Source organism: Strigops habroptila, chromosome 4 (assembly GCF_004027225.2).
Source record: "Strigops habroptila isolate Jane chromosome 4, bStrHab1.2.pri, whole genome shotgun sequence".
NCBI lineage: Eukaryota > Metazoa > Chordata > Aves > Psittaciformes > Psittacidae > Strigops > Strigops habroptila.
Window position 1 is genome coordinate 29795487 of NC_046358.1, and position 25488 is coordinate 29820974.

General features: G+C 43.7%; 1 protein-coding gene across 11 annotated transcripts in view; it reads left to right on the plus strand.

The window, feature by feature from the left end:
* The window catches only part of FOXN3 (forkhead box N3), a 209559-nt gene that overhangs the window by 83734 nt on the left and 100337 nt on the right, over positions 1-25488 (plus strand). For all 11 annotated transcript variants that reach the window (XM_030483783.1, XM_030483791.1, XM_030483790.1 and 8 more), the window contains exon 3: positions 16969-17102. In XM_030483783.1, the coding sequence (XP_030339643.1) occupies positions 16969-17102 (134 nt within the window). The remainder of the gene's footprint in view (positions 1-16968; positions 17103-25488) is intronic.

Genomic DNA, 25488 nt, shown 5'->3' on the forward strand with positions numbered 1-25488 from the left:
ATTCCTTTCTGGGTGTTACGGAAACTTTGTCCTGTGAACTGATGTAGGGATTTGTGGTAGGACTCATTCCAGGGATCTTAAATGTGAGTGGGGTTTTTTTTTGTTGCAGTAGAAAAGAAACCAAATTGCTGCCCTTAGCCAGTGACTTAAGATACCAAAACACTATCTACAGCATGCTGAATTGCTATATTTCATTGCAGCAGTGAATGGTAGCAATTTACCACTAGCTGAGTACTCTCAGGATTTTGAAACGCTGGCGTAACTTGCTGAAAGATGACTGTTGGTAAGCAGAGGAATGAACGGGCTTCTGTATGGGGAAGTCTCAATGGCATGGAAAAGTGTCTATGGCAGTGCATGGAGCAGAAACTTATTGATGGGATTTTGCATAAGAGAATCTAGTTGAATGCAATCTAGTTGAATGCTGAATTCACACTCATTCAAGCTATGAGCAGAAAATTAGGCTCTGCTCCAGAGCTATATTTATGAGATCCCATCGCTGCCTACTGTGGGAGAGTACTCACTGAGATGAAGCTACTATTGTACATGTTTTTCTGAGTTTACAGTTGAAAACAAAAATGCCTACAGTGCAACTTGTAGGGGCTGTGAGATTAATGCAAGGCTAGGGTTAGGTATCCTTCAGCTTTCATTTACATATTTTTTACCTCTTTTCCTCACCCTTTAGGGTGGCGAGTGGGAACACACCTCTCCTTGGGTTATGTGTAAAAACAGGGAGATTCTTCATGAAATGCTCTGATTTTAGATTAGGGGGAGAGGGGTAAACATCACTGTTAAGGTTAAGTGATACAGAACATAATAAACTTAGCAGTTTATTACGTTGGGGAGAAATAACTAGTTCTTGCATGGTTCATCTTCAGGAATGAAGTCCTGTTGCCATGCAGGAGAAGCTGTATTTTCAAGATTCTCCTCTGTAGCACTGTCTTGCTGTCTGCGTGCAGCCTTCTCCAGCCCCAGAATAGCACAGAAGCACTGCATTTCTAGAGATCCTCACTGCTCTGGGGAGCACTTCGAAGGCTTTTCGAGAGGAGTGTTTGACAGCTTTAAGAACTGCATGCTGCTGGCTCAGATGGAGCTGCAATTACACTTAGAGAGAAAATGGTACAGAGCTCCTGGGTCAAAAGGTATTTAGTTCTGCAGGAAACCCCTTCAGAGATTATATTTATTTATAAATGTAACTGGAAATAATGATATGATTCTTACTTAATTCTACCCTTCCTGAAGTACTTCAGGACTAGAGAGCTGTAGATGAATAGGGTAAGTACTTTGTTGGCTTGCATAACTAAGGTAAGAAGAATGCATGGTGTGTGCAGGAAACGCAGGTTTTCAGTCTAGTTGGGAGAGGTGGATGTTGGAGGGGCAGGATGTGGATGAGATGGCTGGAAATCAGACAACTGCTGGCGCTGTTAGCATTGCATGGTTTGTTTTGAAGCAGCCAGATGAACTTGTCCGAAATGGTGGGCTTTTTTTTCCCTGTTTTGGCAATTAATGTAATGCATTTATTGTTACATAATTACCCCGTTGCACTGATTTATTTGGGTTTTCTCTTTCTTACTCTCCTTCTCTAGGGATGAATGTTTCTCCTCCTCGATGTTGAGGGTTAAACATACAAACCTTGATGTTGCAGAAGAGGGTAGATTTGGTTTTTACAATTTTATGGGAAGTTCTAATACTTTTCAAGACTCTTGGCTGGATGGCAGAGAAAGAGGAAAGAAGCTGTCACAGAGACAAATTGCACAGAAGACTCACTATGGTGCTAGCTCCCAGCTGTTGAGACAAATGGGATTTTATTGCTCAGGCTGTACCTCCTTTTCTGCTTAAATGATTTATTTTTGTATCTATCTGTATACGTGTATGTGTGTACACAAATATATTTTATATACAAAAAAAGTTGCATAGTCATATAGGCTTTTAGATCATCCAAACGCTTTTAAGGTGAAATGGGAGCAAAAAGTAGTATGGATTTGGGTGTCATACCAAGCTTTCTATCTACGTGCATCTCTGTGTTAGGAAAACAAGATGCTGCCATAGTGGTGCGTTTCTGCAAAATTTCCTTGGGACGAATGTGTTCTGTTGCCATAACTGGTTACCAATTAGCCTAAACAGTTCACTCTGAATTAAGAGTCTAACTAACCTGAACCATCTCTCTTGCTTTTTCCAAACCAAACCTGCACTTAAAATTTAGTGAAACACCTCCACTTTGACTAAAGTTTTGTTCTTTCAGGTTTTGCTGAAGCACCTGTAAGACTTCAGTGCCTTTTGGGCAGTGCTGCTTTTGTTTGGAGGAATAAAGTTCCTTGTTCTTGGCTTAGCAAGTCTGCTTTGATGTGTCATTTGCTGTTGGCTTTTAGAGCTGAGGAACTTGAATTTGGAAAAGCAGAAATGTAATTATGTCCCTTTCCATTAAGAGACATGCCTTTCTGTTATTGTTTGATTAAAAAATACAACATTTTCATTTAGAAAGCTTTGATTTTGATTTGTAGCATTGAAATTATAGGAAAAATCTTGCTTTCTCGTCCTGTTTTTCTGCTGACAAGGAAAAAAATGGGAGAATGTCCTCCCCCCAGCTAAAATGCTTGTGTTATTTTAGTTTCAAAGTAAACATGCTTATGATCTAACCACTTTTGCTAATTACCATCTGCTCCTTCACCAGCACTCGAGTCCCACTCACCCTCTAGTGTCTAGTATGCCAAAAATGTGTTTGGCTGGGCTTGAGCTGACGGGACAAGAGTCCATGTCTTAATTATGGTAGAATTATCCACTTGTGTGCCACATGAACTTCAATTTATTTCCCTTGCAGTTTATAAAACAAGGTTCACAAACTTGTTGCTGGATTTGCACTCTGAGTCTTTAATTTTTATACATGCATTAAAAAAGGGAGAAATTTGCTTCATCAGTAGTAAACTCTTGTTTTTTTCCTGTTTTGACTATCTGTCCATTCCTGTTGTTTGGCATCAGGTTAAACAATAAAACAGTTCCAGAGCTGGTTTAAATAGCTTTTCAATACATGCCACATGTATCCCCAGCCTTCTCGCACTCTGTACAGAGACATGCTTTTGTTTGGAAAGGGAGGCAGTTCTGTAATTGCCCAGATAAATTCTCTGTGTTTGTGTTGCGTGGCTTTTAAGTTAGACCAAGTAATATTAGCATCTAGGGGTGGGTGTGCATGTAGTAATATAAATGGATATGATAAAGATGGTGTGGGGGGCTATTTATATAGAGATTTGGGCCTTACAAGTTTTGAAATTGGCTTAAAAGTCATGTAATTTAAAATAATGGGGGAGGGTGTTTGCGCCTTATTTAGAGCCTTTAAGATCTTTTTCAGGCTCTTGCACAGAAGTGAAGACAGCTAGAAATACTTTGGTTTGGTCCCCGTGACCTGTCCCGTCGCCAGGGATGATTTTGCACCGTCTCACAACTTTCTCATGGAGACATCTAGAATCCCAACATGCTAAAAATGCTATGAATTGGCAATATTAAAGCCATATTCTGGATGTTGCAGTAAGTTGGAATCTGTCAGGTTCCTTTCAAACTCTTGGTGGTGGTGTGTTTAGTATTGCCCTGGAGAGTCTTTTGCAAGGAAAACAGAGCAACAGAATTCATCGGTCAGTACAGTGCAGATGTCAGCATCTGTGGTCACTTGGCACAAGTATGAAGAGAAGAAGGACCCTTTGGAGGGTGCCAGCCACAGGCTGGTGCTTTGGCACTGCTTTATCTGGCTGCCTTTTGTGGGGCAAGTGGTAGTGGATTTTCACATCACCGGCATGCTCAAGGGCTGGTTACTGTTCTACAGCAGGACTTGGTTCATCGTGTAGCTCTGAAAGGTAAAATTCCTGCTGTCAAGGTTTTTCATCATCAGCATGAATGAAATAAATTTTAAAGTGCCCCTTCCTTATTGCTTAGCCTTCAGATAGGGCCTTCAGCTGTTTGGACATCACTTTCTAGGTACATATTTTTCTCTGTAAAAGAGTTTGTATGTTATTTTTGGTTGCTTTTCACATTCAGGTATTCATTTATGATTGCTATTTTTGTAATTTTTTCCTTCTCTTAGTTCTCTCTCTCTTTACTTGCATCATCTAGAAATGGAACCATTCATAAACACCTTTCTGAGGAATGTGTGGAATGGGCAAGTGCTTTAAATCATTGTTGCACTGTGCTGAAAGTGCATTTGCATTTTGTAAAAGAAAAAAGTTACAATCTCTTTTGAAGCAAGATTTTTATTTGTAAACCATTTGCTATTTTTGGTGTGTCAAACATGAAGGCTTCCTGTGTGAAACCGACAGAGAAAAGATCACAGGAGACCTGGAGCAGTGACTCAGGTCACAGCAGGCCTGTTTGCATGACACCTGTGTCATCAAAATAGCCTTGCTTTGGCATCCTTAAATGAGATTTTCTTTTCCTTTAGATGGTAGGTCTGTTCAAAGGCATATTTGATCGTGAATAATTTGGAGGAAGACGATTTTCTACCCTTCTGAGAATATCATACATCATCTCCTCCTTGTTAGTTCTGAACTCTTCGCAACATCAACATCTGATGTTGGGCAAGTTGTCAATTTTCATTACTGGAGTCTGCTCAGAAATTGTTTCTCCCTGTTTTCTTCCACTTCAGGCATGTTAAATTAGATAAATTCATACACTGATGTTTAATCACTGAGCACTAATTACCCTCCTGCAATATTGATCAGCAGCCTCTTCATATATGATGATCAAAAAGAGTCATAGCTTGCTAGTAAACACCGAGGACTGGGAGGGTGAAGACTGTGAGTTAGCCCAGTGTAGAAGCCGATGCAGCTTTTCGAATTTCCATAGGTTTGAAGATGTGTTGTCCTCTGTTTTTACCCTCCCCCTGCTCCAAACTCAGTTTCTCTTTCATTCTCAAGTTCAAGCCAAGGAGGGGAGAGTGTGTCTTTCGACAAGTATCCCAGTCCCTCTTCTCAGGGCTGTGGGTGCTGCTGAGGTTATCTGTGGTCTCGTTTTCCCAAGGAGCCTGACGTTTCTCCTCCTCCATCTCCCCGCACACTCAAAGCACATGCCGGCTTCCTGTGCAGCCCTGTTTCATGGGGGCTGCCTGCGAACACCGCGCTTGAGAACAACTGCATGCGAGGTAATTCAGTTAAAAAGAAGAACTGGGGAAAACCCAAGTAGGCAGGGCTGCAGCGTGTGGGTTGAAAGCTTGTTTTTTTCTCCCCTTCCTCCCACTCTTTCCCTGCTGGGTAAAAGACCCGGTCTATGCCTGAACTTGCTATTTTGAATAACCTCTTCTCTGCACACAGTGACTTGATGCTCACATCCTGTTTGCTACCAGCTTAGCCAAAAGAGTGCCCCGAGGAGTGACGTTTCTATTTCTGTTGGGTTTGTTTCGGTGGGTTTGCAGGCTGACTCTGCTGCTGCCTCCATCACGTGCCTTTTGATTCTCTTCCATGAATTTGAGGAAACCCGCTTTTCCTTTGATTTTTGTATGCAATAGCAAAATCACTGTGGGGTTTGGAATCACATCTGGAAAAATAATATAGACATTAAACAGAGGAAGAATGTGTATTTAGTCAGGATCCTTAAGTATTTAGAATTTGATTAATGCTCTGCTAATGCAGAACTAGTCTGCCCGGGAAATAACATGAATAAACCTGTGAATCCTATTCTTGCCAAGCTGTAGGTTTTGATCAGGAACTTGCTAGCTTCCTTGGAAAAAACCTAGATTTAAATATTCATTTTTTTGCTTTAAATCCATGCACACCAGTGAATCTACATCTTATTTCTCTAATGTAATCACTTTGCCATGTTTAATAAACTGTCTGCACACTTTCGAATCTATTTTACTGGTGGAGGTGCTCCGGGAAGCTGAAATGCAGTATTAATTATCCACTCCAAAATATGCTTGATTGGGTGGCTCATGCTGCAGAAGTTCCTCATGCCAACCTTTGTTGCATCTGCTGCTTTTAGGATTTTAAGAGTTGCGACCCATGTAGCACTGCTTGTAAAAATATAGCACCTAAAAAACCCAAGGCAACAAACCCTTGTAATTGTCAAATCTATTGTTGAGGTGCTGCATGGAGAAAAAAAGCAAAGGGAGTTTTCTTACAGTTTTAATGAATCTTACTGTGAGTAAAACTTTGAAGGCTAAGCAAGTTCATTTTCTTACTGTCTTTACAAGCTGTGCTTCTACAGCAGATTTAAAGTAAAAATGGGAGGCAATTCAAGCACGTCTGAATTAATTGCTCCCACAATGAGAAGTTCCTGTATTGTTCCTTTTAACTTACCCCACCTTGAGAATGACTTGGATGAGGCCTGGCAATGTAGCTTGCTTTTGCTCATTGGCACTGCATCCTTCTGCTGAGAAGGACAATTTCTCACCTGCTTTTCCCTCCCTGACCTTTGTGGTAGGATGCTCAGCCCTGGGCTGTGTGCAGGCTCTCCAGCTGTTGGACAGTGGGGGCCAGTGCCATATACTTGGAGGTAGGGCAGGGGACTGTGCTTGCTACCTGCGTTGCCAGAGTTACAGCTAGGAACAGGGGAGGGTGCTTTTTAGCGACCTGTGATGTGGTAGTCGATGGAGGCAGGCAGGCAGCTTAGCAGCCTGCTCCTCATCTCTGCTCAGATATGTAATTCCCTTGCAGTCTTGAGATCAGAGCCTTGCCGTGCTGGAAGTCTTTGATGCAGTCAAGGTGTGTTTCTGCCTCAGCCGGGAAGGCTTTTATGGCTGACTTTCCAGAAGATGCAGGAAGCGGTTGGTGCTGAAGGTGGTGGTGCTCTTCCTCCGTAACCAGGCATGGTGGCGGCTTGTTGCTCCCCATCTGGCTCTGCGTAGGTCTCAGTGGTGTGGCTCTTGGGTGAGATTTCCTCTTGTTCTGTATTACAATAAAAACAAGATGCCCAATCCAGCCAGGTGAGGAAAGCCCTCTCCCGCAGGCACTGCTGTTTCAGTCCCACCAGGGTGCCCTGTGTCTAAGAGGGAGTGCAATTGCTGGAGCAGCTGGGTTTTGACCTCCCCACAGGAGGCTGGTTTGCTCCTGGAGCTAAACTGGTCTTGCCCTGGTTCGCCTTCATTGCAGAGCCATTGATCAATCTTACTAATTTAGGAGGCGTTTCTCTAAGGCGTTGTGACAGTACTTGGCCCTTGGGAGGAAGGAAGATTGGTGTGCTTTTGCTCTGCTTGCAAAGGTGCCGACTTGCGGTCAAGTCCCAGGCTTTTTAGAGTCCATGAGGTTTGGGCTTGTGACGTTTTGGCTGTGACTTGCACTGTGTGCTTCAAATGCAGTCAAAAAGTTGCCTCATTTTGGCGGATGTTTGGAGCAGGGAGTTTGTTTTGTTTGCTTTCTGGGGTTTCATTCAGCCATGAAAAAGAGGAAAGGGAAAGAGGAATGATAGTGAAAAAGAAGTATCTCTGAACTTCCCGTAGAAATGGGACACAAGCAGAGTAAAGTATGTGTATGTAAGTGGCAGAAGTAATTTGTGTGTTGATAGATGTGTGGTAACGCTGAGGTCTCTGTTGCAGGAGGACGGTTTTAATTCAGTGTGTGCCTGCTGCAGGTGGCAGGGATCTGTTGAGGCTGCCGAGCAGGGCTGTTTCCCTAAAGAGCCCAGGGACACTTGGAAACCCTGCATGCAGGCAGCTTCTCAAACCATTTGTCAAAGTGCCTGGTTTTCCCCTCAATTCATCGTGTGAACTAATACTAAATACTAAGCAAGGAAAAACCTTACATTAAATAAACAGTTATGGGGGAAATGGTACAAATCCATTAGCGTTTGTCAGGTTTTCCTTATTTCTATTTCTATTTGTCACTGCTAATGGATTTAGTGTGACCCACTCCCTGCCTCCTGTCTCTGCTAGCTGTTAACCCCTTCCCCTGGAAATTCACTCACTGGCTTATTTCATCATTAACACACTGGTAGGCAAAAAATGACCTGCAGACCTTTAGCACAGATATAAGTGTTGAATAATTCTTTGAATATCTATTGTGTGAAGGGTTGTGTTTTAAAATTGTCGCTAGGTTTCCATACACTACATAACTGTGTGTTTGTAAGAAAAGGCAATTTGTGTCTTTTCTAATTGTATGATGTAGATAACATGAAGAGTATCAGATGACCAGTGGGAACTTAAATGAGTGCCCCTCTGACATAAAATTAGCATACCCTGCTAAATGGCCTATGGTTTGGAGACTCAGGGATTTTTTTCTTTTGCCTTTGACTTTATAGGTGACCTTGAGCACTTTTTTTATTCTTTTGTTTCTGTGTATCCTCAATTTTCTTTTCAGTAGAGTAGGGATAATTACACCTTCCTTGTATACACAGGAATTCTATAGGCTAAACCAGCATTATTAGTGCCACTTGCTACCTAATCTCCCTCAAGTATGCCATGTGACAGCCCATCAGGCTGACAGACTTGCCTTCTGGGCTCTCCTGCCTTCCCAGCCCGGTCTCCCTGCCTCTGTTTGATCTTGCACTTTGTTCCTCCCTAGCAGTGTCACAGCCTGTGTTCTTCAGCGCCCAGACTTCACCTAGCCTGGGGAGGCTTTGGGGAATGTCTGGTGTTGCTAGGCGCTAGCATGAAACAACATAGTACTACTTTATAGAGGAGCCAGGTATTGTTTAAGGGCAGTTAACGACACTGCTTTCCTTAGGTGCTTGCAGGATTTCCATATGGCAGTCTAATAGCTTTAGAGGGTGGTGTGCATATAAACTCAGTGAGGAGATATTTAACAGGCTGAGTATAACTCTTGGGTGACATAATGCAACACCTCCTGAGCCTGTTGGAGGAATCGTTTAATGATGAGAGCAGCAGGAAGATACTGTGCTGTAGCAGATCCACTGCTGGCTGTAGGCAGTAGTATTGTGAGCCTACCTGTACTAATGGGCGTACAGGTGCTGGTGTGCTGGAGGAGCGGTGGAGGAGCTAGAGGAGCAGCAGTGGACCAGCTGTGTCCATGGTGTTACCTGGCAATGAGTCACTGTGATTGAGGTAACAACAGAAGATCACTCCTGACCTGGTGCTGAAGTGCCCCTTGTGGGATGAGGAGCCTGGACACTGGGGACATGCTTTGGGTTGCTGGGTGCCCAGGTCAAGCACTAGAAGACATTTCTAACTTCTCTGTACTCGCGAGGGGGAATGCTGAGGTAAAAAATTGCTGAAAAGCCTGTGAAGGCCTTCATTTGTGTAAAACCTGAACGCAGTCACTCAGGTGCTGTCTCACAGCCATTGCTGTGAGATATTGCTCACTGTTTCTTGCCCTACTTGTGGCAGGTAGGGAAGGACGTGTGCCTACCTACTTATGGGGCACTCTTTGGAGATCTGTGTGGGGACCAGCCTCCCAGGCACCGCTGAAGGGAGCAGGGCCCTTCACTCCGATAGCACATAGAAGCCCAAAGGTACAAAGAAAACTTCTAATATGTCTTGTGCTGGTGAGACTTGAGCTCGTTACCACTGCACAGTGGTAGCACTTTCTTGTGTTGCATGATCTTGCATTGCGTCATGCCTGTGAAATAGGGTTGGTTTTATTGTTTTGAATTCTTTTTTGACTGTGGAATACCACAGCCTTTCTTTTTTTCCAGCTGTTACTTCACAGCTCTGGTCTAGCCTCCTTAATCCTGTAGTGTTGTTTATTTGCATGCTTGGCTTCCCGTTTGGTTTGGGGTTTTTGTTTTATTTCATTTTGAGGATAAGCAGTCCTTTTCCACTATAATCGTACTTCTCATTCTCAGTGAAGTCACTTACCCACCCAACTTTTCCAGTCAGAAAGACAGTGCCTATTTTGTAGCTAGGACAGCAGAGGCATGGAGATGCTCAATGCCTGTGCGCCATTTGGGGCAGAACCGGGCCACTTTCCTAAAGGCAAACGAGGGGGTTAAAAAGTTGGTGACTGTGTTAGTGTCTGGGGTAGCTCATTGAGCAAGTGAGCTAAATTATCAAGAGATGAGCATGAAAGCAGTGACTTGGACTTGTGTGATTTGAACTAATGGATGGAGCAGAATAAGATTTAAAAAGCCCCAACCTTTTTTTTTCTTTAGAAGAGCTGGTGATTCTTGATGCAACTGCTTTACTTGGGTTGAACACTATACTGCAGCAAGCTTTCCCATCAAACCTTTAATTTCATTCATTAAATGAGCATGTATTTGTGGTCATGTAATTGTGTTTTAGCTAGTCAGAGCTCTTTTTCAGCTTTGTGCTTGAGCTGTGACTGCTAGTTTACTGAAAAAAGACTTGAAAACATGCAGGAGAAGTGGGTGTAAGGGTTTTGTTACGCTGCATGCAAATGATGCTTTAATTTTCTCTTCGTGTCAAGCTGTCACATAACACTACCAACTTTTCTTGGAAGGGCAGGGGAAGTTTCTTACTCTCTTGAGTTCATAGGTAAAGGAGATTTTGTGTGAGGGTTTCTGAAAATTAAATGCTTGCCATGCAGTTGTTACTGTCATTAAAACTGCTGTTAGTACAATTCTTTAAAACAGGCCATATAGAATTTCCCTGGTCTGTGCTACAAATGTTGGAAGAGAATGAAGAAAATCTACTCTTAAACTGCATGAATAGTTATTTGTAATTTTTATGTGAGATTACAGTGGATCTAAGGAATGTGTTTTATAATAATAGCTATCCTTGGCAGTGGCTTTGTTTCTCTTTCTTTAAGAATTCCTTAGCAGTTGTATTTTCTTTTTTAAACCAGCTGACCTCGAATGATTTAAATTCTGTTTATGTCTTTCTGCAAATTACTTCATTTGTTTAAAAAGGGAGCCTCATCTGTAAGGTACATAGCTGTTAAAGAGAGTGAAGGTTTACTATTATCAGTGACCACTCATAAAAACTATTTAAAACTGGAGAACCAATGTAGGTGAGCAGAGCAAGCAACATTATGTCTGTCTTGATAACTTGAAATACTGATGAGTAAAGAGTTTTGAACAGACCAGTGGATGAACTCAGGCATATTAATCTTAAATCTTCCTGAGCATTTGCCAGATAAAAATTTAAAATTTCTTCTATAGTATCTTTCTCCAGTTTTGACATTAGTATGCCCATTCTGCCTCGTGTAAATGAAGTTGAATTCACATAAATGAAATGAATTCTGAGTTGGTCCTATTTTAGCAGTGATGCCCTTCATCTAGAGGAGCATGATACTAATGTGAGGGATAGGTAGCTGAACTGAAAAAGTAAGGTGCACCCTTCTCTGCATCACTGTCTGCAAGTGAATAGCACAAAGCTGGCCTTTGAGTAGCACTCCTGGTTGCACAAGTTCTCTTTTGATATTGAAAAGCCTCTCTCCCCTAGCTGTTTTAGTGTTTATTCAACACGGCATCAGTGGTCGCAGTAGACCTGCATTTTTTAGTCTCGGTGAATTTTGTCATTGTAAGCCATTTGTTTCCCACAGTGCCTGCACAATGTTTGCAAATCTTCAAGAGCAGCAGCATATTTGGAGAAGGATGTGTAATCTGTGTTGTATTGTGGGATGGTTTTTAAGTCACTTGGCTGGTGTCTGTGTGTAGTGCAAGGAAGTTATTTAAGCAAGCCGTTCTATCCTGAGGTGGATTCTGGAGTGAATCTGAACTGTTACTTGCAAAGAGATGATTTTCTGTAACAATAGTAGGTTTCATCCATGAGAGCAAACCCTTAGATCAGTAATGGTGAGTACTGACCCCAGAAGGTTCCTCATCACTGCAGAAGGTGTCCTTAGTGTTATTTGCAGGTCCTGCATTAATGACTGCAACAACTTGCACTGAGCTACGCAGGGACTGGTAAGTCACAGTGGTGTGAATTCAAGATCTGGTAGCTTGGGACTGCAGATGCTTGTTGGAATTGCCCTTTTCTCGAGTAATAAGAAAATTCTGCTTTTTCTGCTTGCTTTTAGTTCCTGAAGCGTCCCTGTAACCAGCATGGCATATTTCTCAGGCAGTGTACTACACTCAGTGGTGTACTACACCACTTCAGCCTGAGTGTCTGCCGTATGCCTAATTCATACTGCTGACACTTTTGGTTCAGGAGACAGTAGCCATGGCCACACATCCTGTCCTGGTTTGGTAGTGGAGAAGAAAAAGGACAGATGTGGTGTTTGAAGTAGTGTGGTCCTTAACTCAGAGAGTTCAGTGTAATAATTCTTAGCTTGCTGGTGTAGTCTGGGTGCCTGTGCAGAGCTCTTGGGTTGCTCACACTTGTGGGTCTCTTGTTTTGGTTCCTCTCCTCTCAGCCTCCGAGCCTACTCCTTTGTCAGTGCCCAGCATCTCGGTGTCTCTGGTAAGAGCTAGTGCATGGCTCTCTGGTCTTGCTCTTGGGGACGTGTCTGTCAGCCTCACTGCCCAGCTCGCCCCAGTTCTCCAGTGTGCCCCTGCTCTATGTCACTGCTGGTTTCCCATTCCTCTTCCAAGTTGCTGTGTATCCATTCAGAGTCCTGATTTCCCTTTCTCAATGTGCTGTTCCAGGAGATGCACTGAGGTGTCACCACAGCTCTTTCTACAGAAGGGGAAAGCTCATGTTCCCCTCCCTGGCTCCCCACGTCCATCCCCTGCTTTGCAGCAGCACTGGGTGCTCATCAGGCCCTTTATGTGATCCAGCTTTAATGAGTTTAAGTAACAGAATTGTACCAGCAAAATAGTTTTCTTCGAGGAAAATAACTGAAATGGGCATGTGGAAGAAGGGCCGGGCACATGCAAAAGGGCAGGAAGAACAGTGCAGTGAGGACCAGGGAGGCAGCAGCAGCAGCTCAGACCTCTACATCCACTACATCCCTTTTGGGGAATGTTCCCCTAGGGCCTGTTCTTTTAGGCACTCTCTTGGTGGTGATGCTGCTGTGAGAGACGTGGGCACCTAGAGCTGCTCCTGACTGGTTTCAGCACAATCCCATGTGGATTCAAAGCAGACGTGTAACCGGGGCTTCAGAAAGGACAATTAGAAATTATACTTTCTTCCCTCTGAGCCCTCATGTTCTGCGGTTCCTGTACCTGCTCTCTTCCCCAAGCTTTATTTTGGGCAGACTATTTGTATGGCAATGAAAAGAACAACCCTGGAAAAAAGTTGTATTCCTAACACATTTCAAGTCTGTTCTGAAATAACCGGGGAACAAAATCCCTCAAATAAACATTTTCTGGAATTTTTTATGCAGACAGGGTATGTATTTTTTCCCAGCCATTGATCGTGGAAAGAGCACAACACAATTTTTTTAATTGATCTTTGGGCTCAATAAAATGAAAGGTGATATGTAAGACCAGGCAGTTGGTTGCAGGGTTTATAAGGAGGAGTTTTAGTAGCAGATAATGCTGTTATCCCTAACTGTAACCACTGAAAGAGCTGCCAAGCAGCATTTCAATTCTTTTATCTTCAAATTTCAAACTTTTTTCTTTTTTTTTTTTTCCCAATTCTACTAAAAGATGACTAAATGTTTTTATTTGGATTTTAACAGGTTGTGTAAACTAGGATTTTAAAAGTTTTGTATGCGGCCCACTGGGAGAAAAACCAGTTGGACACTTGAGTGTATTGTGTAACTTCTCATGACAGTGCACTGGTTTTAATTGTTGAGGGGGAATCGGATTTGTATATTTGAGATGAGAAAGAACAAATGAATTAATAAGTTGAGATTTAGTACACTGATACGCTGATACACAATCTGTGTATATATTAATAAATGACAAAAAAAAAAGCATAGTGATTTCTGAATAGAAAACATAATCAGGATTTTTTTAAAGAGTATTCAGTCATAAACTCTTATGGAGTAACTTCTACATGTTGCTTCCTGTCCCCATCAGTTATCTCTGGAATAGCTCTGCAACTATAGTCTATTCTAGGACAACATGAAGGGGATTTGTAGTAACACTCCCCTTGTTTTTAATAACCTTAAACATGATTGCAGCAGCAGTAACCTGTGATTGGCAAGAGGCAGGAAAGGAAGGGAGGGAGGTGGGAGGTCGGGAGGTCTGAAAGCACTCCAGTGCTGTGATGGTCAGGGGGCTGTTACCCACTCTTCAGTCACTTGTTGCCTGGGAGATGAATGTCATCCAGGGATTTTTTTTTCCCCCTTCCTTGCTGGTTTTTGATTGGAGCCACTATTGACTTTAGGCTTGGAGGAGGTAGTGAAGCAGCACGCCAAGTGTCATAAGATGGAAATTAATCGCTAACCGATGGGTCTGAGTTCCAGTGATTTCCTTTCCTGTGATTGCTCTGTATATGGGAATACTAATGACACATCTAAACAGACAGTTAACGATGCTCTTCACACCTCTGCCAGTCAAGGAGGATTCTTAACCGGATGACACTTCAGTTTTCTTTTTATTTCTGTTCTCATGTGTGATTGTGGAAAACCAAAAGTAATGATCTTAGAAAAGGAACTTTGCATGGTTGGAGAGCATTACCTTAAACTGCAATTGTTTTTGGTGCTAAATTTTAAGTCAGTTCAGTCACAGCGAAAATAGGGCAAATCTGCCTTCCCAGTGTTTCGTTTAACAAGGAGTGTAATTGTTCTCAATACTTTTTGTGTGAGAGAGTTTCTGGTTTTCAGTGAGGTTATTTTTGGCTTTTGCAAGAATATGGGCAAGCCAAACAAATTTAGCTTAACAATAATGAAAGGTTTTGAAGTTACTCTTCAGTAGTGACTTCATCTTGCAAGGCCCTCAACTTGAACTGACTCTGATGGGTTTTGGGGAGTAATCTTTTCAAGGTAGATGAAAAGTCTGTCTTGGAATTAAATGAAAAAAAAACCAAGCCAGAGAAGTTTGGAAACAATAAGTTGTGTTCCAGTAAGTACAAATAAGGTAGATGGTATTTGAGTGTAGCTTTTTTTTAAAGCTTATCCCATGCTGTAAGGAGTAAGGAATCCAGGAAAGGTTTTCTCCTGAAAAATGTTCCTAGTTTTGCACATTGCTTGCTTAAAAGGAAATTTTATGTTGTTCTTGCTGTGGCTCTTGGATGGAGCATGGAAGTGGAATTCGAGAGGTTTGGGTTCTATTTTTGACTCTGTCCTTTGCCTAAAAAGTCACTTACTAGGCTTATCATGTCAAGTCTCTGGCTCATTGTCCCATATTTGAAAGAGGGCTAAACATAACAGCCTCCTTTTTGCATACTGGTTTGAGATGTGTGGCACACAGCTTCTACCACTGATACCAGCAGCGGATTGTTCAGTCATCTGCTGTAGTGCTTTACCGAGATAAAAGCCCGAGTCTTGCTTGCTTATGCTCTCTATGCCCTCGAATCTAGGCTTTTTGACCATGCAAGGGTACCACTTCACCTCGGGAACAGGGAGATGTCTCCCCTTAGACTCTTCAGTGGCCTTTCTGGTAGGGCACCCTTGGGAAGCAAGGGGAGAGGCAGGCTTGAGCCTTGCCATCCTGAAGAGGCTTGACCTCATGTACCCAGTTCCACCAGAGCAGCGTGCAGAAGGTGCTCCCTTCTTCATGCCCTCCAGCAGATGTGCGTGTTTCTGAAAGAAAGTGGTCGCAGCTCCTATGGGTTGTGCCAGCCCCTCTCCTTTTCTTTAAAGCCACGTCCCACAGTGCTGTGAACTTGCTAGGTGCTCTCACACAGCCATCCAGTGATGCTGGGGAAGATTTTCCTTTTTCATTTTTTCCGTTTTTTTGGGGAGGAGAATTTAGTGCAGTTTTGCTATCTATAAGCTTGGAAAGAGATCCGTAAGCACTTCGCACATTGCACTGTGTATCCTAAAGCCAGCCGTGCAGTAGAGGAGCACTTAGGAGTTGGTAGGGCTCCACAAAGATGACAAGTTTTTGAAAGGAAACAAGTGTCCAGTTTTGGTCTTCCGTGTGGCTTTAGAAAATAATAGCCCACTTTTGATGTGGGTTTTTGTGTGCGTGTGTGTTTGCTTGTTCTTCAACACCGAGAAACCGAGAGCCTTGCTCCACTGATAGAAGTTGGAGTTGGGGAAAAGGGATAGTCCTGGGTTGAAGAGTGGCTAGAGGTGGTAGTGCAGCCTCCCCTGCCTGTTCCAGAAAACATCAGCATTTACCAAAAACGTTATCATAATGCCTTGAAAGCCTGCCAGTGGAGTTCAGTCAACAATTAGGATTGGTGTTTGTTTTTATGTGTGCTCAAGCAGACCAAGGCTGCTCCTGAGCTATCATTTTGTATGTTTTCCTAGTGGAATCTGAGGGAAAGTTGGTTTTCTGTTTGTTCGAGAACTCAGACAAAACGATGCAAAATATCTGCACCCTGACCTCTGATGGTATTGAGATAAGAACTGAATTGCACTGCTTGTAACTGCAGAATAAATACTGGATTTTAGTGTAGTCTTCACATTACAGATTGACTGCTTGAGTTGCTCTGTGTGGCCAGAAAGGGTAGTTACAGTAACTGTTGTTTCAACGGATCACAATTTCACAACATCCTTAAATGGTTTAAAATATGATCATACTGTGTGCTTTTTGGCTGTTGTTGTTGTTTTGGGGTATTTTTTTTCCAATTTTTTATATTTTGGGGTATATTTTTAGGGGAGAAAAGATGATTAATTTCTTCTTGTAGTATAATAGCACTGATGTCATGTGGGTTGAAGGATTAAGTCCTTTTATTTTTAAAACAGTTGCTAGGGTGTTTAAACCCCTCCTTTTTAGCCCTGTTTCTTGTTACTATCAGTAAAAGGAAAAGAAAATCACTTTGAGAAAGAATCTGTTTATCTTCAAAGTTTCCATCTAATAGTAACTCAGTAACTACAGCTTCTTATTCTTCCAATACAGGGTGATGGGGAAGTTGCCAGGTATTATTAAATCATATTAACTAGTAACAAGGGGGGGGGAGGTGGGGGGAACAGCCAAACATTCATTCTTACTTTTCCCCCTCCCCGAAGTGTGATTTGGACCGTACAGTCACAATATGTTATTAATGGAGCAATAATCTCTGGCAAGCAAAGTATGTTCCCTTCTGTCAGACAAAAAACGCAAACCCACTGCTTTTCCTGACAAATACTGCTGAATAAATAAGGCTGTACCATTAGATCAAATATTTGATTTTTTTTTTTAATTCTTTTTTCTTTGCAGAGTATTGGAAAGGGGTCCTTGTGGTGTATAGACCCAGAATATAGACAAAATCTTATTCAGGCTTTGAAAAAGACACCCTATCACCCATATTCGCATGTGTTCAGTACACCTCCCACATCTCAGGCATATCAAAGGTAAGAACTAGATGCATTTTACAACTCTAAATGTTTTCATCCAGTGTTACATATGAATCTTGGGTAAGACATTGAATGTAATTAAGTGATGCAGTTTGGAAATGTGCTGGTGAAGAAATCCCAGGAGCAGTGGCCTCGCTCAGTGTGTGTCTGGGCACCTTGTCTGCTTGTCCTGTCCCCATGCGTGGCGGCAGTGAGTCCTGAGCCAAGCTTGCGGTCCTCCCTGTGCACCATAGACCCTTTTGGCAGGAGACCACCTGTAATTAAAATGTGTATAAGCCAATGGAGAGCTCTGAAGTGTCCACTTATCCCCTTGGCGGTAGGTGAAAGCACAGCACCCTCACTAGGAGGAGATGGGCTCATTTTTCCCCCACAAGCGAGCTATGGGGCTGGCTGTGCAGCTGCTGGGTTTCCACACGAGCCTGTGCCCGGGTGGCAAACATTCTCTGTCACAGGTACTGCTCCCTGCGCAGTGCCGGCCACGGGTCATCCCGGAGGGGCCTGGGGACAGTGAGAGCTGTTTTTCTGCCTGGCTGCAGTGACACAGGCACGTCACGGGATCTTTCATTTGCTTTGCATTTGTTTTTGATCTGGCCGTGGCTAATGTTAGCAAAGGAAGAGAGTTAATCTACAGCTGCTGCCTGCCAGGCTGGGAACAAACGGTGGGTTTTGACACAACTGCTTCTCTAGCTGTGTGAAGAAATTTTCTTCACTTTGTCCCGATGTTGTTGGCTTGGTCATGTCTGGGTCAGACATGCCAGCGATGGGCAGCGCTGTGCCGCACCCCACACATCGGGAGGGGGTCTGAACCGGCTGTGGCAGGGGTCAGCAGCACCGCCAGGACTAAGAAGTGGGGTTTGGGAAGGGGGAGAAATTGGGGGTTGGTTGTGTTTTCCCCGACCCGTGTCGTCGCTCGCGTTGAGGCTGGGGGGGTGCGGTGGGACGAGGACGGGGCCGGGGCCGGGGCCGCGGGCCTGGAGCGGGAGAGGCCGCCGCGCCCGCCCGCCCTTGCTGCCCGATGAGCGTGATGGTCGCCATAGCAACGCGGGCGTCGCCCTGGCAACGCGTAGCCCAGACAGGTGCAGTTGCATCCCGGGACCGCGCGGCGCTGCCCGGCAAGAGGTCCGGCCGCGCGCCGTTGCCGTGGCGACGGTGACCCCGCGCGGCAGCCGCGCCCGCACGGCCCGTGCTGAACGCGAGGGTCCCGCGCGGGCCCCGCGGTGTGACGCGAGCGGCCGGCTCGGGGGCAGGCGGCGGCGGGAGCTGGCGTGTCCTGAGGCGGCGGCGCCGCAGCACTCGCTGCCGTGCGGCTGCCGGCAACCACAGAGAGAGGCTTCCGGAGAGCCGCCTCTAGAAGGGATTTTTTCACTGTTCCTTTTGCCTGGCTCCCAGCGACCCCAGTGCTGCTGTGCTTGGCAGAAGGACAGATAAATAATGGAGTAATGGCATTAGAATTGTAATTAGTATGTTCGAACAAAGCTTGTGTCCAGAGCCTCTGTCATTTGTTTCTTTGTAAGGGTATTTTAATTATGCCCATACGGATTTATTCAGAGGTTCTCATATCAAGTGAAAGTGTGATGCGCATCTGACATGGAAATGGAGGGATTTTGATCCCTTGTAATCCCCACAATCAAAAAATTCCAGCAAACACACAGTTGGAAGCAGGAGGATCTTGAAGTGATCATTGACCTCCTGGGCCAGGTTTGCCAGAACTGCTGTGCAGTTTGCTGGCAGAAGATTGACTGCAGGAGCTCTCAGCCAGCTTTTCCAGGTTGGGTTGTAGAAACCTGCTCTCTTCCTTCGCTAACATTAGCCACGGCCAGATCAAAAACAAATGCAAAGCAAATGAAAGATACTGCCACATGCCTGTGACACTGCAGCCAGGCAGAAAACCAGCTCTCGCTGTCCCCAGGCCCCTCCAGGATGACCTGTGGCCGGCGCTGTCCATGGAGCACCCCCCATACAAAGACAGGCTGAGAAAGTTGGGGCTGTTCAGGCTGGAGAAGAGAAGGCTGCATGGAGACCTCATAGCAGCCTTCCAGCATCTGAAGGGGGCCTATAAGGATGCTGGAGAGGGACTGCTCATCAGGGACTCTAGCGACAGGACGAGGGGTAACGAGTCCAAACTTAGACAGGGGAAGTTCAGGTTAGATATAAGGAATAAGTTCTTTACTGTGAGGGTGGTGAGGCATTGGAGCAGGTTGCCCAAAGAAGTGGTAAATGCTCCATCCCTGGCAGTGTTCAAGGCCAGATTGGACAGGGCCTTGGCTGACATGGTTTAGTGCGACGTGTCCCTGCCTATGGGAGGGGGGTTGGAACTAGATGATCTTAAGGTCCTTTCCTACCCTAACTATTCTATGATTCTAAGTTATGCAGCAGCATAACTTGCAGGGATGAGCCCATAGAGATGCCCCATTGGGCACTGGGTGTCAGGGAGCCTGCCCAGGCTGGCTGCCCAGCATCCTGCGCAGCCATTTGCCGACCACTCTCCCATTCTCATTCTTGCTGTGTGTGGCAAAGGATGCCTGCAGAGGCACAGACCTCAGGCAGTAGGCATGCTGCCCTCTTCTAACGGGGTGGGGGGGTGGCCAGAACCTTGCAGCCTGTTTCCGTGTGTGGGAGAGGAGGCGCATACTGGCACATGCCAAACAGCATGGGGTTCGATTCAAGAAAGCGTTTTGGAAGACTGCCTGCTCTCACTGGTGCCCAGTTGTCTCCTGAGCAAGGGAGAGAAAGGGTACTACTGAAACACCTGCAAGTAAGTCCCAAAACCAAAAGGGAAACTTCCTCTCTTTGGAAGCCATGGGATATCAGAGCTGCTGCTGCACTGCTTGTGCTGCCAGACGCTTCTGAGTCTGCACTTGTAATGACTGCATCATAAAACAAAGAGCTTGCGTGGCTGCAGCGGCAAATGCCTTGCAAAGAGAGGCCCAAAGGAGGCCAGGTTTTCTATGAAGAAATTGTGGTCTTGCTGTTATTTTTAGCTGGCTATCATTCAGCAGTTCTGCTGTCAAATAAAACTTGATCTTCCCATAGTCTTCTAAAGTATTTATTCATCTACTAATGACTGGTGAAACATCAACTCAAGGCTGGTCTAGGCCATCAGTGACTGTCAAATTAATTTAATTATGCATTGGCAGTTACATGGCAAAATATGTATATTTTTTTCAAATACATTTCTGACGTATTCACAAGGAATGCATTTGGAAAAACTGTAATCCCAAATGTAAGTGATTGCTTTCTCATGTGCACAGAGATTTCAGCAGCAGGTAGGAAATGTAAATCCACTCCGCCATCATCGGATCACCGCATAGTCATAGTAACAAATTCCAAGGGAAATTCTTCTGATGGTGGAGATAATATGTCTAGAAATAATCTTTGGGTGGCAGAGGTTTTGCTCTCCACCCATCTTACATAACTGATGTCCACAATTAAGAGAAACTCTGTCAGCTGATGTTAATGAAATATGACTGGAACCAGATAATTGGCCAGTATTACTCCTGCCTCTAGGAACGGGATTAATTGGAGGAGTTACAAGGTTTATAAGGTGTGATTCCATGAGGGCAAATTGACCTATTGCTTGTCTTTATCAGATGTTTTAAAAGAATAAGGGTACACAAATAAATCACATGTTCCGTTTAGTATCTGTGTAAGCAGCTTAGGGGTGAATTGAGCACAGAGTGGAGGAGTGTATTGTAAGAATATCCCAAGCAAGATGATCAGTGAACAGACAGATTCTCCTCTTCTGAGCACAGTTAATTACATCACATAATTTAGCTTTACAACTTCACTAAAGCATCCTGCATAAACATAACAGGGAGGAGTTTTGTGATGTGAACCCACACATTTGGATGGCTGAGTCGGTGGTGTACTAGTGTCATTTGATATTAGGCATCTGACTCAAACCAGGAAGTTTGGATTACATTGGCCTCCATGTATTGAAGACCATTGTTTTTTGGGGAAAAAGCAACCTTGCAGTGTTTGTATATAAAAAAGAACTTCAGGCTACAGTTATCTGAATTGCTACTGCAATTCAACGTGAAGTTTATCTGCAAGCTGTAAGGAGAATAACATAATAATGTGAGTTATTTAATTTTAATTGGATTGGATGTGTATTCTTAAAAAACAATAGTCATGCCAAACAAAAAGCAACCCTTGGATTTTTATCTGGTTCTTATAATTGAAGCATATATCATGTCACTTAAAATGAATTTCAAGGGTGAACTAGCACTGATACATAGTGTCATAAAGAAAAAACTCCTTGGAGTGGAAAAATTGGTGCTTTAGTATAATGTGTTTCTTTTTAAATATTTACAGTTGTGTTGTAAATGTTTACAACAAGCAACCTTGAAATATAGACACAAACTTGGTTAAGTAACTATGTAAGTCAGTGCCCTTCCAGTTTTCTGACTCTTCACTGAACTGTGTAGGTGTAGGGTTTTTCTCTTCTAGTAGTACTTAGAGGAGATCTTGAAATGGATTTTTCTTTTCTCTGTATGTGTTACGTGGGGCTAGTTCTTAATTGTATTTCTCCTTCTATTGCTGAAATCTATCAGGAAATGTAATCTAAAATAACAAATTATTAGTTTCCCAGAAGGACAAAAATATTTGAAGATTTGGGTGACCACCTAGGAGTATTGGCTAGATCCCTTTAGAGACTTGTGGAGCACTCTTGCACTGCTTTTCATTTTTCTGGTGTGTTTTGCTGATTGTAGTTTGTTAAACCAGTGGCAGACATAGATACATCTGTCCTAAGTTGTCATGTAACCAATGAAATGGCAAACATGCCTGAGATAGAAACTGAAGAATGGTTTCTTTCTTGCATTGCTCCAGTGTGCCTGTTCATAAAGGCTTTGTTTAGTTTCCTGTTGGTTTGTTACTTCCCATTGGAACAGCTTCTTGGGTGAGCTTGGTTGATACGTTCTGCTTTGAGAAGGATTCAGACCCCAGTTAGTCCTGAGCTAGATCTGTGCTTGGCTTTGGACATGGAGTCCACCTGTGCACATCAAAGCACTTTTATCAGAAAAATACCTACTGGTGTGCATCACTGCATTTCTGCCGGGCTGGCTTGAGCCTGGCAGGGCTGGAGCTGACAGGAAAACGTGTAGCGAACACTCCACTGCAGCGCAGTTTTGGTTGTTGGAGAGCAGTTGATCCACAGTCAGTGTACATGGCATCTGGTTGTTGGCAGACCCAGGCTCCTGGCTGGTGCTGCAGCCTTGGCAGCTGGGAGGGACCACAAGAAGTTGGCAGAAAACCACCTCTGCTTCCTGTGTAGAGTCACTTTCCAGAACTGTGTTTCATTTAAATGTGCATGGCTCGTGATATGGTTTTCCTCTCCCTGTCCCTTGTTGAAGTGTATGGCACAGGGGTAGGCCAGTGGGTCACAGAGGGCCCGCAGGCACATGAGTGACCAAACTTCTTACGAAACTTTACTAGCCTGAGATTTGAAAAGTTTGGGGTGGCTGTGTTTTATCAAATTTATTGTCTCTTATCACTCTTTGATGCTGCTGGCTTCCCTAAAAATGCTGTGAGCTCCTTAAATGTTCAGCACTTCTCCAGCGTCTTGTCTTTTGATACCTGTTTCTGATAAAAATATTTTTCCTTATCCTATATCATGAGTAAGAGATTAAGAAAAGGGGACTCTGTGATTACAAACTTCTGTCTAACTTTTGAAAGTTATTAATAGAAACACAATATAAAATTCATGAAACATGGATTTCGGTAAGAAAGCTTTAGCTGCCAGGACCTGCGATTGGTGCAAGCCTTGTGGTAAACAGCAGGAGAGGTGGCCTGGGCATGCTTACATTTGGATTTGAACTAAGAAAAACTGCATTTACCCATTTTGAGACTGAAAATACAGTCTTACCACTCTTAGTCCTAGCTTTTTGCTTCCATCTCGCTAGTATAAGCCCTCATGCTATGCAGTGAGGAGGGTGAGGGGTAGCTGTGCAGTGGGAGCTCCCCGGCAGCACCTCCGAGGGACCATTGCTGTGCCCACATCTCTTGGTCCCTCTGTGCCTTCCACACACTGCTGCAGCAAAAACTCCTCAAGGAGTTCCTGTTGATACACAGCTTGCATACAGCCCACTTAGGATGGGGAACTTTGAAGGCATTACATGTATACAAAATAGACAAGTTGGCTATTGTAGCTCTGCTGCTTAGGAAGCTGCTGTTGCTGGAACAACTTCCTCAAATATTCTCAGGTTTTGGCTTTACTGTCACAAGCTTCACCTTTTCACAGTTGTTTATTGAAGCTAAACCTGCATCAGAGTCAGTATGTTGTAGGTTATCATTTTGAACAATGTAAAGCACTCTTTTAATCTGTACACATTATTACTTGAAATCAGAAATGATCTTCTGTAGCCTTTTGGTGAAGCTGGTGAATCAACCTTTTCTCATTCACTGAAAACTTTGAAGCATTAAAAGGCACTGCAGGATGTTTCCCTGCAAGAAGGGACTTAGAAAAGAAATTAATTGGTTGTCCTTTTCAGGCTGGAAACATGGATTTAGTTCTATACTATTGTTTTTGCTTTCCGTAGAAAATGAAGCTGACCATAGAGCAGTCTAATATTAATTTCTGTGCGTGAAATTTTCTGTTTACAACCCCTTTATGAAGATCAGTCTAGATATTTTACTTCCTGGATGGAGTCAGAATGAGTTTTCTTCTGTTGGTGTGGTGTTAAGGTGGGGTCTTTGGGGAATATTGTTTCACTGGTTTTGTAGTTCAGAGATCACAGAGAACACAAGTTCTTGCAAATTGTACACTTTGACACTGTAACATTTGGTTTGAAGAGCATCTGTACTTTGGGATTTTGCTGGTTTATTTCTGTTTTCTGGCAAGTTAGAGAACATTGGTTCCACTGATGCCAGATGTGTGGATGTCTGTAATGCTATCAGTGTGTAAATATTTGAGGATTTGCCAATCCACAACTTGTTTTCTAACATACTCCTATCAGCTAGATAGGAATATTCCTATCTATAGAACATATTCGTGTCTAGCCAGCAGAATTCAGTGTTACGGGCAGTATCCCACTGAGCATAGTTTCAGAAAACAAAACAGATCAGCTCTTCCCTTTTAAATCGAATTTTCTCATGCATTACGGTATGAGGGAGGCAGAGGGGAGGGACATAAACTGGGAAAGGTGGCAGCAGATCCTGGACAGAAAAAGAAGAGCAGAAAGTGCAAGTCCCCCCTCTTTCACGCAACAGCTTCATGCATCCATTCTGCAGCACCCTTGTGCTCAGCAGGAATGGCTGGTGGAAGTACAAATAACCCTCTAATCACATCTTTGTTCCTCTCAAAATTGGATAAACGCTTCGGAGCATTCTCAGCTGAGACGTTTTCAGTTCTTTCTCATCCATACCCCCAAAACAGTACAAATGTCTTGTTTCCCATTTGCCAAATACAGAAAGATTTGGTTGAGTCTTGTTTTGGTTGTGTGCTTGCAGACTTTTGGGAAAAAACTGTTTAACAGCATCCTTAGCCTGTTGTTTCTCTGGATGCCGGGCAAACAGCCGCTCCTTGCTGTATGTTATTGTTAATCATAGTCCCATTTGTTGATCAGACTTTCCAGTTACTTGGCTTTTTAGGCTGCTTCTTCCCTTCATGCCCCCTGTAGATAAATATAGCCTTATTCCAAAGATAGCTTGGGTGGCTTGGAATGGTACCATAGATGTTTCCACTTCAGTTCATGGGAAAAGGAAAGTCTAGGGATGGGGTTTTAAACTGTTAGTTTGTTTGTAAATCTCTCTCTAGCCCTGGGTATTTAGCTATGAAAATAGCTAGAGTAGCCTGTATGGCAGAGCTGTGAATTGCTGGCTGCAGAAACTTGGAAGCACATGGGTGCTGTGCTTATGAGATTGTCTTTTGCAACTCCCCATGCCTCTTCTTTGCTGTCCCAGGCTCTGTTCTCATGCAGCTGGGGCATGTGTCGCGCAGTACGTGAGCCGTGTGGTACAGCAAACAGCAGGGAGCAAGGGCACAGCCCTCCCGTGGTTACTTGTCAGTGTTCAGCCCATCTCTCACCCTTCGTCCCATTAATAGCTATTGCACCGCTATTGCAACTGCAGCAGTTGTGTGGATGGCGAAGCCCGTGTAATGTGGTTCAATAACAGTTCACTGAAATCTTAGTAGATGAAAATTAGGACTTGGGAACAAGTGTTCGTGTGGTGAACAGAGGCTGACATGAGCATCACGTTTGTTAATCATACCATATTACACCAGCAGTAATCATCTGACTTCTGCATTTGAAAACAGTCTCATGAAGCTTGGGAAGCCACAAATAGTATCACAATGTGTCACACCTTACTGCTGGTGGATTCAGAAAAGGTTTTTTATTTCCAGAACGGAAGTTAAAATTTTCAATTTATTTTTGATTGTTTT